At 48.0% G+C, this 18,304-nt stretch overlaps 1 protein-coding gene across 2 annotated transcripts in view; it reads left to right on the top strand.

Moving 5' to 3' along the window:
* The first annotated feature begins 1,570 nt into the window (after positions 1–1,570).
* clcnk (chloride channel K) overlaps positions 1,571–18,304 on the top strand; it is an 81,099-nt gene continuing 64,365 nt past the window's right edge. Inside the window, exons 1-3 of one of the 2 annotated variants that reach the window (XM_072478291.1) lie at positions 1,571–1,776; positions 6,211–6,339; positions 13,431–13,559. In XM_072478291.1, the coding sequence (XP_072334392.1) occupies positions 1,656–1,776; positions 6,211–6,339; positions 13,431–13,559 (379 nt within the window). In that variant the 5' untranslated portion in view covers positions 1,571–1,655. The remainder of the gene's footprint in view (positions 1,777–6,210; positions 6,340–13,430; positions 13,560–18,304) is intronic. The other variant, XM_072478292.1, reaches the window with a different exon arrangement.

Below are 18,304 nucleotides of genomic sequence, written 5' to 3'. Positions count from 1 at the left end.
AGCCTGCTCTTCTCCTGGCCACCTCCACACTCAGTCTTGGTAAACCCGCAGGATACTGTTGTCCCACTTACAGCTCTGTGTCTGCTTGGCCACTGTAGAATGCGCTCCTTATCCATGTACCTGTCGAATCTCACCACCATTGCCCTCGGGGGTCTTCCATTCGCGGCTTCCTCGTGAGCGTTCTGTGAGCCCTGTCCACCTCCAAGGGTCGGAAGAATGTCCCATCCCCCAGCAGCTTCTCAAACATATCTGCGATGTATGCCCCAGCCTCCGCTCCTTCGGACCCCTCCGGGAGCCCAACGATTCTCAAGTTCTGCCGGCGGGACCCATTCTCTAGGTCCTCCACCTTCTCCAGGTTCTTCTTCTGCTGGTCTCTCAGCATCCCCACCTCCAACTCCACTGCAGTTTGATGTTCCTCCTGCTCAGCCAGCGGCTTCTCCACCTTCTGGATTTCCCGATCTTGGGCGTCCAATCTAAGCTCCAGCCGGCCGCTCAACTGTCTCTTTTATCGGGTCCAAGCAGTCCCGTTTCTGCTTAGCAAAGCCTTCCTGAATAACTTGCATCAGCTGCTCCATTGACCGCTGGGTCGACAAACCAGAGGTCCGGTCCTCCGCCATGCTGTCTCCCGCTGTAGCTTCAGCCCAAGCCTTCTCTGTTTTTCTGTTTCTGCCTTTACGAGCACTTCTAGTCCTTTTCTCCATGCACCGATGTGGGAATTCAGTACACAGTTGTCAATTCAAGTCCGGTAGAAAATTGGGGGAAAAGGTCCAAAAGTCCGACCAGAGCGGGAGCCACCAAATGTGCGACTTACTCTTTCATAGCCGCCACCGGAAGTCTCGTCCTGCCAAACGTTAATAGACTTTTAGCTGGCCTGGCCCATTCCCCGCCATGGTGGCCTATGTGCCAAATTAAGCACTAGCCTATTGGCATGGAGGATAGTCTTAAAATGAAGAGCCAGCTATAGTTTGAGGCATAAAATCAGGAAGCATTTAATAGAGCAGAAATTTGAAACTTAATCCTCCATCAGGTGGACCTAATAGATGTTGGATCAATGGAAATGTTTAAGGCTGAGATCAATAGATTTTTACTAGGTAAGGATATCAAGGGATATGGAGCAAAGACAGATAAGTTGAAGACTAGATCCCTCATGAATGCAGAACAGGCTCAAAGGGCTGAATGGCCTCCTTCTGTCTCCATATAAACGTTTGAAGAAGAAATGTATCAAATAGCAAACTGGGGAGGCACGTTTCAACAATGGTCCCCAATTGGCCCCAAGACGCCGTGGGAATTAAGATTTAATAAATAGGCAGCATTCTAATAAATAAACTTGTCCTGGGTGGTAATGGAAGTTTGCATTGTTCGGTTGGTGGCTTTCAAATGCTTCCTTCAATTTGGGTTCTTTTGAAAAAGCCTTTGACTCTTACAGAAGTAACTTCCAAGGGCAAGCAGGTTGTGACTGTAAATGTTATGTGAGTTATGTAGGGGGTGGAGTGGGGAAGGGGGGGGCGGGTGGTGGTGGTGTTGCAGGTGCTTTCATCCTGTTTAAACCAGGTTTGCAGCAAACCGCTGCGTGGTTCAGGTGTACCAGGCAAGGGACAGTTCGCAAGGGACAGAGTGTGTGTGTGATGATTGGCACAGGAAGCTGGTAATGCCTTATGTCTGCAATGAGCGAGGTATGGAGACAAGAGAATTCTCCCACTCTGGGAGCAGAGAAAAGTATTCTTCTGCAGCAAAATGTTCGGAGACCGTGGCCCAAAACCAGGAAGAACGTGACAGGTAAGTAAGAACGAGTAACCTTCCAACTTTAGAGGTCTGTCTGACTTTGTCACCGAGTATCATTCGTACATCTTAATTGACAAATGTGCCATTGGCGAATTTGTAATATTTACAGGACTAAGAGAACCATCCTTATTCAGTGCAGTTATTGTAATTTGTTACATATGGCTGGTCTTTGAACCTGAGGAGCAAGCTAGGTGATCAGGTACAGGGCATCACTGGTTATCATCGCCAGCAGGTAGGTCTAGTCTACAGTAAGGAGCAATTCCCCACTCGTTAGCAAACTCTGACCGTATTCAGAATTCTTAAACCGGTTCTAAGTTTGTTCTGTTGTCATTCTGATATACGCAGAGGTGCTAATGTCATGAATCTTAATGTGTGACTGCTTGAACGTTGATTATGTTTGATTATGTTTGCTGGCCAGCAAGGTCTAGATTTCCAGCAATTTGTCATCCTCTGTGGAGTGGAGCACTGTGCTGCTTTCCTTATTCTGGATAATTATCAAAAGCAGGTAAATTGTTGGGTTTGGTTAGTCTGTATCCATTGGGAGAACCCATAATGTAACAAACCAGTGAAAGGAAACTTAAATTCATAGTATCAATATTGCAGAAAAACAAGTCACCTTCATTATTACAGTTTTGTGTTCAATTAGAGTAGAGTGAGTTTATTTCACGATATTATGATCTTACAAGAAGTGTAACTAGGGTCATTTAAATTGAGGAATTATTTCACGGGGAAGTAGCATAAACCTCCTTGTGTTTGCATTCTCTGAGACTGAATGCGGCCAACACTTCAGCACTAATAAGTGTGTTTAATTGATCATACTAGCAGTGTGCAGCTATTGCTAGCTCCATGCAATCTGTTAAGTAGTTATTAAGTGCTGGCTTTCATCAGAATGACTGTGTATAATTAAGTCTGCTCAGCAGGTGCAAAGCATTAACTGTTGTTTCCTACCAAAAACAGTGGACCTTTGATATTTGGTACATTTTCAAAGAATTTAGATTTTGGAAATAGGGGAGGTTATGGATCAGACAAATTAATGGCGTGAATAACAATGGTGTGAATTAAATTCCTGGTTCCACTTTTAACAATCCAGTGGTATCCAGAAAATCGCCTGCAATGGCTTGAATTTCCGCCATACACCATTACCTTCAGTCTCTCAATATTTATTGATGCTATAATAAATAAGCATCAATTATTGGCACTGCCTTATTTCCTGTCTAAATACCATCGCCTGGCAACTTCAAAGATACAATGTTGGGGTGGCACCGTGGCACAGTGGTTAGCACTGCTGCCTCACGGCACCGAGGACCCGGTTGCAATCCCAGCACCGGGTCACTGTCCGTGTGGAGTTTGCACATTCTCCCTGTGTCTGCGTGGGTCTCACCCCCACAAACCCAAAGATGTGCAGGGTAGGTGGATTGGCCACACTAAATTGCCTCTTAATTGGAAAAAAAAAGAATTGGGTACTTTAAATTTATTTATGAAAAAAAGAAGATACAATGTTAACCTTCACTTGTGCATTGATGATACCCAACTATACCCGTCTCAGATGGAACCAGGCTGCTTGGAACCTCTGCATCCTACTTGACCCAGAACCGAGCATTCACCCCCATATCTGCACCATTAGAAAGGCAGCTACTTCCACCACCATAACATTGCTCACCTGTCTTTGCTTACCAGCTCTGAAATCATTCATCCATGCTTTTGACTTGACTAGTTCAGTGCTTTCCTAGCTGGCTTAACATCTTCCGTCTTCTACAAATGTGGCCTTACCTAATTCTGCTGCCCATGTCCTAACCCATACCATTACTGCCCTCCATCGACTGCCAGTATGCCCAAGCCTTGATATTAAAATTCTCATCTTCGTTTTCAAATTCTTCCATGGCCTCTTCCCCTCCCTAACTTTATGACCTCCTCCCTCCCTTTAACTTTCTGATCCTCCAAGTCTGGCCTCTTATGCCTTATGCTTTTTCATTCCCTTTGCTCCACTATTGACAGCTGTCAGCCATCTATGTCCTAAACTCGGGAATTTCTTCCCTAAACCTCTCCATCACTGTCTCCACTTTAAGATTTTCCTTAAAATCTACATCATTAACCACGTGTTTAGTTATCTATTCTAATGTCCCCTTCTCTGACTCAATATCAACCTTTGCTGGATAATGTTCCTATGGGACATTATACAGCACTAATGATGTTATATTAATGCGTGCTGTCATTGATTGTTATGTCTGCATTAGCCAGATTTAGCAGAAATGTGTGAAGAGGCATTCTGCATAATGACCTGGTCAAAGCTTTTTCCACAGTTTTAAAGTAGGTAACACGAACAAAGGGAAAAACTATTAAATGCATAGATATCTCCCCTTATTGCGCATGGATTATGTAACAGTAACCATTCCTTCTTACAGATTCTGAGCAATTGCGCTATTGTGGATTCGATCCAAAGTGCATAACCTCCCGAAACATCCAAGTAAATAAAATGAAATTCTCCCTGACCTCAAACGTAATTGAACAAAATCTCCAGGATAGGGATCTAACATTAGAACCTACGTTACTGAGCCATGACCAGTTACACTCCTCAGATAACATTTCCACGATTGCAGTAGCATGCGACCCACTATGTGCCATAGAGCAGTGTGTGCAATATTGTCCATGGTCTACAAATTGTAATTCAGTTCTTCTTTTTAAAGGAGTAACAACTTTCATTATGCCTCTGTACTACTTGCCTAATCTCCAGTTTAATAAGAGGTTTGTAAACCATGTACTTTGTTTAGAAGGTTATGGGAGGGAAAAGTACAGAAGTATTGTGCCTCCAGCAAGATAGGGGATTGAAAGCAATTCCCATGTACCTTAAAATAATGCAATTCCAATTCTGAGTTAATTACGAAAGCCACATAGGATACAGGGAGTATTTCTTTACAGGGCACAGATTGTAAAGTGAAGGTGGGGGATAACCCCCCAAAAATGTGAAGAGAGTTGGAGGATGCGACTCTGCAAAGTTTGATGGCATTAATTATATATGCACCATTTTTGAGCAATTTTCCCTCCTGCTCATTTCTTCACATGATGTCAGTTGGTGTGTTGTGTTATCAGTGTGGGGTCAATTCCTGCCATAGAAGTTACAACACTGATGGTGTGATTCTGGAGCCATCCATTGACCGGTCTCCTGTGACACATTTAAGTAACCATGTATCATATATGACACCAGATCGTTAATGTTGGCAGAGTATTTGCCCACATGAAGTAATGGCTCGAACCCTGGTGAACTCCTCAGACAATGTCAACATGCCCATTAACGATAACATATAAAGTTACAATATGGGAACCCTTGCTGATCCTTCCACTCCCCAGCTCAAGGCAGAGAAGCCAATGATTGTGTTACATCAGCAGCATAGATTGGAACCTTTAAGTATTTATGGCTCAGTTAGGGCAGCACGGTGGCACAGTGGTTAGCACTGCTGCCTCACAGCGCAGAGATCCCAGGTTCAATCCTGGCTATGGGTCACTGTTCGTATGAAGTTTGCACATTCTTCCCGTGTTTGCGTGGGTTTCACCCCCACAACCCAAAGATGTGTAGGGTAGGTGGATTGAACACGCTAAATTGCCCCTTAATTGGAAAAAATGAATTGGGTACTCTAAATGTATTTTTTAAAGTATTTATGGCTCAGTTAATTATTGCTTTCGGGATTGAACTGTTGGGAGCCATAAGCAAAGCACAATAACCCAGATTATGTGGTAAGCAATGAACAAAAAGTGGAGATCGCCATTCATTGCACTTTTATAAAATCTCCAACAATAATTAAAACCTGAAGGAGTGACTCTCCACACTTGGGAAAAAAAATTCAGTCACGAAGAGACTGCTCGGTGGTGCTTAAAACTTATCAGACTGTTAGAAATTCACCTTGAATCTATAACTTTTCTGGGGTTTTTTTTTCTTTTCTGGTATCCTTAATGGGTATCCTGTAAATATGTACAGAAACGTCATGTGTTTTAAAGCTGTATGCAACAGCAAGGCACTACTGTACTTCAGCAGGGCAAAGCCTCCTAATTTCCATGTTTAACTGCACATGCGCAGATGCCAAATGTTGGGGTGAATTCTACACCGGTGAGATTCTCTGTTCTGCCGGCAGTGCATTCTACCCGCGGGTTTCCCGATGGCATGAGGTGGCTACAATGGGAAATCCCTTTGTCCGGCGGCGGGAACAGAGAATCCCACTGCCAGCGCCATCGCGCCGCCAAAGAAAATGTGGCTGTGTAGGTGGAGAATTCATCCCATTGTGTCTGATTTGTGCTACAATAACGGTGAGCTTTGATAGCCTCACTGTTACAATTGCCTCAAAACCCAATGACCAACTTAGCAGTCTCGAAAATGACAGTCACTTGGATGCCAGTATTAATGAATACTTTTCATGCTCCATTTGCTCTGTTCTGCAGGATGCTTGGGTTTTGTCAAGCGGCACCTCTTCCGTGTAGGAGACGATTGGTATTTTCTCTTCATTCTTGGCGTGTTAATGGCTCTCATTAGTTTTGCACTGGACTTCACAGTGGTCAAACTTCTCAAAGGTAAGCAGAGACAGAGGTTTATATTATTTGTTTTGCTGTGTGTTCCTTTATGGTGATACATCCGTTTATCTACCTTGATCCTAGGAGGACCGCAGATTGCTCAGCAATATGCCTTTATATAAGTTGAGACATTAGGGTTAGGGTCAGACTGCTTAGGATGGAATTTTCACCTATCTGAGAATGAACAGAACATGTTACATACAGTATATCAGAATCTTGTTCTTGTAGCGTAATGTAGCATATTAGACCAAGTCCCACAAAGGGTTAACTGTAATAGCCTGTAGTAACAGAGAAGGAAATGACATATACTCCTGTGATCTGAGAGCCTAGGAGAAAGCAACATGGAAAAAGTTATTGAAAAGGGATGGCCTCATAACTAAACATGTTACGGTTGCCAGAGGGTTTGCACAATAGTTCAGCTGACAGAAGAAAACTAACAACTCCAGAGAGGTTGGATACCAATTACAAGATGGGCTGCCTGCTCTGGCTTTTTTACAACAGTTGCTAAGATCCCGGACCAGACCCCAACATTTGTTAGGATACCGGACAAGATCTCCAAATGATTTTTTTAAATTTGTAGAACTGAGGAAAGGATATTTCGCTCCAGGAGTGATTCTACTGACAATAGAGCATTGTTATATTCAACTTTATTATTAACACAGGATTAAACTACATTACCATCACAGAAAATAGCTTACAATTAACAGTCAACAGTTAAATGATTCTTAAAAATAAATGGATCACTTTGACTTCCAACTTATATATTCTCTATCTCCAATGAAGCAAAGCCCATCACAGGTCAAAAGTCACTTACAAATAAAGTTGGCAAACACAGGGTTACTTGCTGTACACTTGAATAGAGATTTATTGGAAAGACTGTTTGAAGAGAGTGAGAGACCCTTTCAGGAAAGAGCTTGCAGCCCCTTCTGTCTTTGTCACACTGCTGCTTAACCTGGCAGCCTTTGGCAAAAGCTGCTGCTCACGTTAAAGCTCCTGGCAAAACTAAAAACTAAACTGGCTGCTACAGACCTGGCTCCTCATTAATTACATCATCTTTATCCTACTGAGATGCCCTGACCTGCTTATTTTAGTCTAAACTACAATGGGTGTGATTCTACGAACCCCCGCTGGGTCGGAGAATTGCCGGGGGGCGGTGTGAATGCTGCCCCGCCACCAGCTGCCGAATTCTCCGGTGTGGGGTTTTGGCGGGCGTGGGAATCGCGCCGGTCAGCGGCCGCTAGCAGCGGCCCCCCGGCGATTCTCCGGCCCGCGATGGGCCGAGCGGCCGCCCATTTTCGGCCAGTCCCGCAGCATAAATTATTATTTAAAAATTTTTTTAAAAAATAAATAAATTTAGAGTACCCAAGTCATTTTTTCCAATTAAGGGGCAATTTAGCGTGGCCAATCCACCTAACCTGCACATCTTCGGGTTGTGGGGGCAAGACCCACACAAACACGGGGAGAATGTGCAAACTCCACACAGACAGTGACCCAGAGCCGGGATCGAACCTGGGACCTCGGCGCCGTGAGGCAGCAATGCTAACCACTGCGCCACCGTGCTGCCATTCGCCGGTGTAAATGAGTCCAGGTCCTTACCGGCGGGACCTGCCTCTACGGGCGGCCTGCGGAGTCCTTGGGGGAGGTGCGGGGGGATCTGGCCCCGGGGTGTACCGCCACAGTGGCGTGGCCCGCGATCGGGGCCCACCGATCCAAGGGCGGGCCTGTGCCATGGGGGCACTCTTTCCCTCCGCATCGGCCGCTGTAACGGTCCGCCATGGCTGGTGCGGAGAAGAACCCCCCTGCGCTGGGATAATGCCAGCACACGCTGGCACTCCCGTGCATGCGCCAACTCGCGCCGGCCGGCGGAGGCCCTTCGGTGCCGGTTGGCGTGGTGCCAAATACTCCGGCGCTGGCCTAACCCCTGAAGGTGCGGAGGATTCCACACCTTCGGGGCGGCCCGACGCCGGATTGATTCACGCCACTCCTCGGCGCCGGTGTGGCCCACCCTGCCGGTGCGCGGAGAATCCCGCCCAATGTCTCAAATTATCTACTCTCCAGGGAGTATTCAGCAATCATAACAAAATTCCATTAGGCATTATATAGATGAACTTATTAGGCCTTATATAGGCCTCACAACGCCCGGGACCCGGGTTCAATTCCAGCCTTGGGTGGAAGTTGCACATTCTCCCCATGTCTGTATGGGTTTCCTCCAGGTGCTATGGTTTCATCCTACAGTCCAAAGATGTGCAGGTTAGGTGGATTGGTCATGCTAAATTGCCCTTAGTGTCCAAAAGGTTAGCTAGGGTTGCTGGGATAAGACAGGGGGTAGGCCTAGGTGGGGTGCTCTTTCAAAGGGCTGGTGTAGGCTTGATGGACTGAATGGCCTCCTTCTGCACTGTGGGGATTCTATCATTCTATAGTTGGAATGAATAAGGATCACACATTTACGACATCTTAATTGCATATTTTGCATCATATAGTCTGGACACCTTAACCTAGATTCTTTAATAATATTACTGCAACAGATATATAGCTACAATCTATCTAAACATTTCCTACATTTATCACACAACATACAAATAAATATGATTGCCAGTGGTGGTCCTATGACTGATCATGGGGGGACGTTACTACCTGCATTTGCCTTATTGTTTTGAACTTACAGTTTTGCCAGTTTTTCCATGACTTTCTTGATGGCAATGGGCAGGATTTTCTACACCAGTCACGTTGCTTTATTCAGTGCTGTCCAATAGAAATCACAGACAGGCCACAGGTTCGCTGGGATGACTCAGCTTGAGTTATTGGAAAATGCTTTATGCAACTTTACTAAATGAACATAAAATCATAAATGAGATAAATCGCTTGGTTGCATGGTGTACCGAAAACAACCTCTCTCTAAATGTTGGAAAGACCAAGGAACTGATCATCGACTTCAGGAAGCACAGCACGACACACACTCCCGTCTGCAGCAATGGCTCCAAAGTGGAGATAGTCGATAGCTTTAAATTCCTGTCGGTCACCATCATCAACAGTCTGTCCTGGTCCACTCACGTTGATGCAACAGTCAAGAAAGCTCAACAACGTCTCTATTTCCTACGGAAGCTAAAGATATTTGGCATGTCTGCATCGACTCTCAAACTTCTACATATGTGCGATAGAGAGCACCCTATCCGGCTGCATCACAGCTTGGTATGGCAACTGCTCGGCCCAAGATCGCAAGAAACTACAGAGTGTGGTGAACTCAGCCCAATGTATCTCACAAGCTTGCTACCCTCACATTGATTCTGTCTACACCTCCCGCTGCCTCAGGAAGGCAGACAGCATTATCAGAGACCCCTCCCACCCAGGCATTGCCTTCTTCCAGACCTTTCCATCAGGCAGAAGGTACAGATGTCTGAAGACTCGCACATCTAGACATAGGAACAGCTTCTTCCCCACAGCTACAAGACTCCTCAACGAGTTAACTCTTTAGGCACATGTTTCACCCTGCCATACTTACAGTGAAAAAATCACCTCAGAGGACAATAGATATACACAAACATAAGAAATAGGATCAGAAGTAGGCCATTTACCCCTCGAGTCTGCTCTGCCGGTCAATAAGATCAAGGCTGTTCTGTTTGTGTTGAGTTCTACATTCCCCATCTACCTTGATTCCCTTACCCAACAAGAATCTATCTACATCCGCCTTAAAAATATACAATAAATCTGCCTCCACCGCTTCCTGAGGCAGAGAGTTCCAAAGTTGCACAACACTGAGAGAAAAATTCCCCATATCTCTGTCATAGAAGGGTGATTCCTAATTTTAAAACTGTGCCCCTAGCTCTTGACTCACCCACAAGAGGAAACATCCTTTCCAAGTCCACATGGTCGAGGCCATTCAGGATTTTATAAACTTCAATTAAGTCCCCTCTCTCTTCCATTTCCAGAGTGGGCAGCACGGTAGCACAGTGGTTAGCACTGTGGCTTCATAGCTCCAGAGTCCCAGGTTTGATTCCCGGCTTGGGTCACTGTCTGTGCAGAGTCTGCACGTTCTCCCCGTGTCTGCGTGGGTTTCCTCCGGGTGCTCCGGTTTCCTCCCACAGCCCAAAGATGTGCAGGTTAGGTGGATTGGCCATGCTAAATTGCCCTTAGTGTCCAGAAAGGTTAGGAGGGGTTACTGGGTTACGGGAATAGGGTGGAAGTGTGGGCTTAAGTGGGGTGGTCTTTCCAAGGGTCGGTGCAGACTCAATGGGCCAAATGGCCTCCTTTTGCACTGTAAATTCTATGTTCTATGTTCTAAGTCAACCCTCACTCTTCTAAAATCCAATGGAAACAAGCCCAGGCTGTCCAGACTATCCTCATGAGATGATCCACTCATTCCAGGTATCAATCTAGTAAACTTCCTCTGAACCACCTTCAATGAATTAACTTCCTTCCTTAAATAAGGAGACCAAAACTGCACGCAATATTTGAAATGTGATCCCTGATTCCTTTTTGTCATCTGTTTATGTAAACATGCGGGCTGAGGTTTGGGGGTTGGTGGGTAGATGGGATCGTTGTTATTATGGGGACTGACATATCTTGCTGATTATTGTTTATTGTTGATGGGTGTAAATGTGGGAGAAAATGTGAAAAAGGAGAAGAAAAAAATAAAAATAAATTGAAATGTGATCTAACCAATGCCCTGTATCGTGTAAGCATAATATCCTTAAAAGTACCAGATTCCTACCTTTACTGCAGCACTGGCACCTCCTCCAAGTTGGCAACCTTCATCTTAACCAAGTTATTAGATTGCGCAGGGCATCATAACCAAACGCAATTCTGTCCTTACCCACCATAAACACATGGACCATTTTCAGCAGCAGTCACTGGATTGTGATCAGGGCTGGCTGGACGCGATCTTTCTCTACACCAGGGGCACTGAGGCCAATTGTACATCCCCAACTGCTGACTCCTGCTTGAGATAGATTAACAGCGCAGAGTGGGGTTTGAACTTGAGGCATTTCACATCTGTATATAATAATAATAATCTTGATTGTCACAAGTACATACATACGTACATAGAACATACAGTGCAGAAGGAGGCCATTCGGCCCATCGAGTCTGCACCGACCCACTTAACCTCTCACTTGCACCCTATCCCCATAACCCAATAACCCCTCCTAACCTTTTTGGACACTAAGGGCAACTTAGCATGGCTTACATTAACACTGCAATGGAGTTACTGTGAAAAGCCCCTGGTCACCACACTCCAGCTCCTGTTCAGTTACACAGAGGGAGAATTCAGAATGTCAAAATTACCTAACAGCACGTCTTTCGGGACTTGTGGGAGGAAACTGGAGCACCCGGAGGAAACCCACGCAGACACGGGGAGAACGTGCACACTCTGCACAGATAGTGACCTAAGCCGGGAATCGAACCTGGGACCCTGGCACTGTGAAGCTACAATGCTAACCACTGTGCTACCATATATGTTTGTCTTTAACCACCAATTAAGAGGGCAGCACAGTGGCGCAGTGGGTTAGCCCTGCTGTCTCACATCGCCGAGGTCCCAGCTTCGATCCCGGCTCTGGGTCACTGTCCGTGTGGAGTTTGCACATTCTCCCCGTGTTTGCGTGGGTTTCGCCCCCACAACCCAAAATGTGCAGGTTAGGTGGATTGGCCACGCTAAATTGCCCCTTAATTGGAAAAAAATTAATTGGTACTCTAAATGTATAAAAAAACACACCAATTAAGCTGTTTCCTACTATTATCAATGAACAACCGAGTAAGAAAAGCAGGGCATGCCCGTTATAAGCTCTTATATAAGGTAGAATGGAGACGGATCACCGGACTGCTAGGTGCAGTGACGAATGTGCTTAGTGAGATCTAATAGCTCCATTCACCATGGGTGCAATCCCATTATGACTGCTGAATCTTGCGAGAGGGCCAAAACTGGATTTGCGCCAATGAGATCTCAGTTCGAGATTTTCCCCGCCAATTGCGTTGACCTTGCTGGGGGCGTAGAGGTGCCTGGAAGCCCCGGGGGTTGAAGTACAAGGCTGGGCATTCCCTGGCACCGCTCCCAGACAGTTCCCTCTGGCAGTACAAAGTGGGCATGTGAAGGGGGCAGTGCCAAGGGGGGTTTGGCGAGATGTGGCGTGGCTTGCCATTGGGTTAGGCTGGGAGTTGCCCTGTGCTGGGAAGGCCCCTGATCTTCATGGGGTTGGAGATGGCCTTATGTATAACTTTGCAATCGGGGCACGTTTTTTAATCCTGGCTTTGCCAGCAATTTAGGCCTTGTCTCCCCAGCTGGCCCTGTGATCCTTGCGCATGTGATCCAGAGTGCTGTTAAATCAAGCGAAAACAGGTGTCTGTGAAGCCAACGGGTTTCAGGAATTTTACATTTTAACATCCACTTTTTAAAATTATTTTCAATAGAGTAAAATCCAATGATGTAGTTCCATTGGTTATAATGAGTGTATGTATTTAGTCAATAATTAAATATCTGGCTTACTTTCCTGTTTTACTTTCTGCCCTTGTCCTGCCTTTGCAACCTTTTGCATTAATTACTCTCTGGTATTTCCTTACTGAGTGCTGTGGCATTCTGTAATTGTTAACCCGCTGATGTACACAGCGAGTTTTAACAGATTCAGTAGGACCGTCAGACTAATTAGGAAGTAGCACAAGGAGAGTTGAACAGGGGCGGCACGGTGGCCCAGTGGTTAGCACTGCTGCCTCATGGCGCCGAGGTCCCAAGTTCGATCCCGGCTCTGGGTCACTGTCCGTGTGGAGTTTGCACATTCTCCCCGTGTCTGAATTCACCCCCACAACCCAAAGATGTGCTGTGCAGGTGGATTGGCCATGCTAAATTGCCCCTTAATTGGAAGAAAATAATTGGGTACTTTATAATTTAAAGAAAGGAGAGCTGAGCAATTCCCCCAAATTATTAATTTTAGACCAGACAATTGTCATATGTTGATACAGAGAGTGGAAACAACATTAACACATAGCCTAACATAGTAGTTTGAGCACATTTGCCAATTAAATTTGACGGTGAAACAGAAACAGCCTGTTTTATTTATTACTGAAGTCTGGATTTGGAGCTTCCTATGTTTTATATGTCTCTGCAGCCCACCGATGGCTCTTTGAGCAGTTAGAAGACAGCAATCTCCTGCAATACATCTCTTGGACTGTGTACCCGATTGCAATGACCACATTCTCCACTGGCTTCTCTCAGTGTGTGTCACCGCAGTCAGGAGGTAAGTCTGCCACCGTCGGTGTATTTATAGACCAAACAGTATTTGTGTAATCCATTTCCCAGCACCCCTGCGAATACGCCACAAAATACAGCCGCTCAACCCCGTCTTCTGGGAAGAACATTCCCATGTCAAGATGAACCGAGATGCCGGGCTAGATACTCAGCAGGCCATCTCTAAGTTCCAGTAGTAGATTCGGAGTTTGAGGAAAAGTTGTTGCAAAGAAGGTGTTATGAGCAAAGGTCTCCTGAGAGCTGAGGTAAATTCTTGTTCCTTCTTTCCCGGCCAGCCGCTGCACTTAATGAAAGTGCATTTGATAGGGCTCAAATATTGTAGCACCGATTCTCTGACCCCTGCTACCTTTCAGCATACCATCCTAATGGAAGGACCGATTGGTGATTTTACTTTCCTGTGGCCAACTTTCATCTAATGCAATACTGGTTTAGCTCACTGGGCTAAATCGCTGGCTTTTAAAGCAGACCAAGGCAGGCCAGCCAGCAGCACGGTTCAATTCCCGTACCAGCCTCCCCGAACAGGCGCCGGAATGTGGCGACTAGGGGCTTTTCACAGTAACTTCATTGAAGCCTACTCGTGACAATAAGCGATTTTCATTTCATTTTCATTTCACTAAGCCATACTTGCCTGGATGAGTGCAGCTCCAACAACACTCAAGAAGCTGGATAGCATCCAGGACAAAGCAGCCCCGCTTGATTGGCACCCCATCCGCCAGTTCCAACATGTGCTCCTACCACCACTGACACACAGTAGCTACTGTGGGCATCATCTACAAGATGCACTGCAGCAACTCACCAAGGCTCTTGCGACAGCACATTCCAAACACCCAACCTCAGCCACCTAGAAGGACAAGAGCACCAGATACCTGGGAACCCCACCACCTGGAGGTTCCCCTTCAAGCCACACGGCATCCTATCTTGGAAATATATCGCCGTTCCTTCACTGTGCCTGGGTCAATATCCTGGAAATCCCTCCCTAACAGCAGGGTGGCTGTACTTACACTGCATGGACTGCAGTGGTTCAAGAAAGCTTGGGTCACTGTGCGGAGTCTGCATGTTTTCCCAGTGTCTGTGTTGGTTTCCTCCTGGTGCTCTGGTTTCTACCCACAGTCCAAAGATGTGCAGGTTAAGTGGATTGGCCGTGCTAAGTTGCCCTTAGTGTCCAAAAAAGGTTAGGGGGGGTTACTGAATGATGGGGATAGGGTGGCGGTGTGGGCTTAGGTAGGATGCCCTTTCCAAGGGCCAGTGCAGACTCGATTGACCCAATGGCCTTCTTCGGCACTGTAAATTCTGTGATACTCTATGATACTATGATACACAAAATAATAAATAAAATATGGAGCAGTAAGACCATAGACCTGAAATACTGGGTGCGATTCTCCCCCCCCATGGTGAATACCGGGAGAGGAGCTGATCGCGATGCTCCTGACCTACAGTGCCCGCCGCGATCTGGCTCATGGCCTCCTGGGATTCACCGGCTCTAATGGCGCAGCTTAAGGCCCACGCCAATCAGTACTGGTCTCCATCAACTGAGACCAGATGTGATGACCACGCTGGGGGCCATTGGAACCCCTGGGTGACTGGTGACCGAGCAGGGCAGTGCCCTGGCACTGACCCTGGAACCTGAGCATGCCCAGGTTCACATCGCAGTGGTGCCAAGTTGGCAGTGCCGGGGAAGTGTCTGGGTGCAAAGGGGCACTGTAAGGGGTGGGGCCTAAAAGGGGGTTCTGAAAAGGATGGGGGGCCCTCAGCGACCCCATAGTGGGGTATGATCCCCTCAGGGTGGGGCACGGGTGGGGGTGGGCAAAGCCCTGATGCCGTCAAGGAAGGATGGGGGTGGGGCCGGATCACCCTCATGCCTTGGTGGTGTGTGGGATGACATGGACATTTAGTGATAGGGGGAGGGTTGAGGGTGTTCCCTTGTCTGCGGGGGGAGGTGGGGTCGCGATATCTGTGGGTGGAAGGTGCAGGGGAACTTTCAACTTAAGTTTGGACAACCAATCTCGGAGGAGCGGGTCTTGCTGGCGTCTTTAGTTCGGACTCCATAAAAAATTCGAAGGGCGCAATTGAATGGCCACGTGGCTGTTGAAGCCAGGATACCCCGCTTCCAGAATCTACCTGGCTCGCAACGCCTTGTGAGATCTAATGCAATCCCATGAGACGCCCGCCAACCTCGCATGGATGACCACCCTGTCCTCTGGGCTGCCCTCAAAGGAGGTGAAGATTCTTGTGTCTAGTGTGTCTCTGCCACTCTGGGCCCTTTCTCGCCGATTGCGGGAGAGCTTTTCCTGTGGGGACACAGAGGGGGGCATTGTTAGCCACAAGCATGTTCACAGTGGTGGGATGGGGGTGTGTGAAGGGAAGGATGGGGGTCGCATGGAGAGTTGGGGGGGTGGATGCTTTCGCGGGGACGGAAAGATCTCGGGTGTGGGGGTGGGGGGTGGGTGGGGGTGTCTACTCACTCATGCTGTCCGATGTAGGTCGTTGACCTTTTTTCAACACTGGAGGCCAGTCCTCTTGGTCACACTGCCTCGGCTGACTGCTGCCGCCACCTCATCCCAGGCAGCACTGGCTGCCCTGTGGCTGACCCACTGGGACCCTTGGGGGAAACAGGACATCTCTCCTGGCCTCCACTGAGTCTAGGACCCTCCCCAGGTCTGCATCCCCGAATCATGGGGCTGGTCTCCTGGGCACCATTGTTGCGAGCTGGGTCGGGTTGACTGAGCAAGTGCTGCTCGGCATTGTTAGCGGGGGGACTGGAGAATGCGGTGCCGGCGAATCAGCTGGCGAGCCTTCATTTGTGGCAAGGAACCTCATTAAGTGGACCAATTCATGTTGAATAGCGTTGCCAGCCTCACTGGGCCGAGCTTGGGGCAGTTCCCGCTCATTACCACACTTAGAAATCTTTCCAGCGAACGTTGCCCTTTGTCCTTTTTTGGGAGAACCCAGCCCATTGCCTCTGTTTCCCTGCACAATTGCTGCCATTGGCTGCTGAGTATTTCCAACATTTCTTTGGCGGGATTCGCCGACCCCACGCCCGGTCAGAGAATCGCCTGCGGGCCGCGCAACTGGCGCCACGCCGTCCCGATGCCGGGACGCGATTCTCTGCAGAGCGGAGAATCGGTGCCATTGGGGCCGGCGTGGTCAGAGCTCTACACGGCCCCCCCCCCCCCCCGCGGTTCTCTGGCCCGGATGGGCCGAGTGGCCGTAAAAAAAAAAACGGGTCCCGCCGCCGCTGCCCTAACCTGCCCTGAGCCGGCGGGACCTTGGCGTTGACGGGTCGGGTGGCGGCCTGTGGGGCTGGGGGGAGGGGGGGGGGGGGTCCGACCCCGGGGGGGGGGGGGGGGCCTCCGATGTGGCCTGGCCCACGATCGGGACCCACCGATCTGTCTCCCGGCCTCCTTTATTCCACGCCGACCCATGTTGGGTCAGGGCCGGCATGCACAAGGGAGACACCGCGCATGCGCGGGAATCGCGCCGGTGGGACTGCGTATGAGGGGGTTCGCGCCGGACCCACTGCCCCTGTAGGGGCCAGAATGCTGAACCTGCGGCCATGTTGACGCCGTCGGGAAACGCGACGGCATTTCCAACGGCGTCAACACTTAGCCTCAGGATCAGAGAATCCCGCCCCTTGTTTTCATTTTGGACCAGTAAGGTCCCAGGTCAAACTTTTGGTCTGACCTGTACTGATCTCAGTGAGGACTAGTGACAGTACAATGGTGTCAGTGGAATACAGGAATGTGCCATAACTACGCTGATGATACCCAGCTCGACCTCTCCACCACTCATCCCGACTTCACAATCCCTTTCAATTTGTGAAACTACCTCTTCAGCATCAAGTCTAGGATGAGACTCAACTTTCTCGAACTGGGGGCTGCACGGTGGCGCAGTGGGTTAGCCCTGCAGCCTCACGGTGCTGAGGTCCCAGGTTCGATCCCGGCTCTGGGTCACTGTCCGTGTGGAGTTTGCATGTTCTCCCCGTGTTTGTGTGGGTTTCGCCCCCACAACCCAAAGATGTGCAGGGCAGGTGGATTGGCCAAGCTAAATTGCCCCCTAATTGGAATAAATGAATGGGGTACTCTAAATTTATTTTAAAAACTTTCTCAAACTGGACACCTGGAAAGCCAGACATCATTTTCAAACGCTGCCACAAACTCCACTCTCTTACCATCCCCCTCTCTGACCAATTGCTCAAGCAGAACTGAACTGTTGACCATCTCAACGTTTTGTTCATCCCTGAGTTGAGCTTTGAACTTCAGATCCTATCCATTCCTAAGACTGTGGGGGTGGGGGAGGGTCCGACCCCTGTACAGTTCCACCTTTGCACTTACTCTAATGGCCTCCTTGGTGTCCTCCAAGCACCATTGACTCCAACAAGTTCAAGATGTACTGAGTCCCACTTACCCGTCACCTGTGTCCTCCCTGACCCAACTTTCACTCACTTATTAAATTGAAATTCCATGTCCTCGTCTTAAAGTCCTTACGTGACTTTGCTCCACCTTTTTCTCTTCATTGTTCTCCAGCCTTATGTCCATTCTCACACACTTTGATCTTCCAACTTAGGCTTCTGAAAGCATTCCTCTCCTCCCTTCGCCACACTAACCTGAACTTCCACTCTCTCCCTGAGCCATCAGCCCTTCCTCTTCCCTCCCCCCCTTAAAAAGAGATCTTTGAAACCCATGGATTTGAGCAAACTTTCTTTCACCGGCGCTCAGCCTCTGCGACTTTCTCACT

This window comes from Scyliorhinus torazame, chromosome 16 (genome assembly GCF_047496885.1).
Source record: "Scyliorhinus torazame isolate Kashiwa2021f chromosome 16, sScyTor2.1, whole genome shotgun sequence".
Lineage (NCBI taxonomy): Eukaryota > Metazoa > Chordata > Chondrichthyes > Carcharhiniformes > Scyliorhinidae > Scyliorhinus > Scyliorhinus torazame.
The sequence above is the reverse complement of the archived record's forward strand: the minus strand, read 5'-3'. Positions and strand labels throughout refer to the sequence as shown.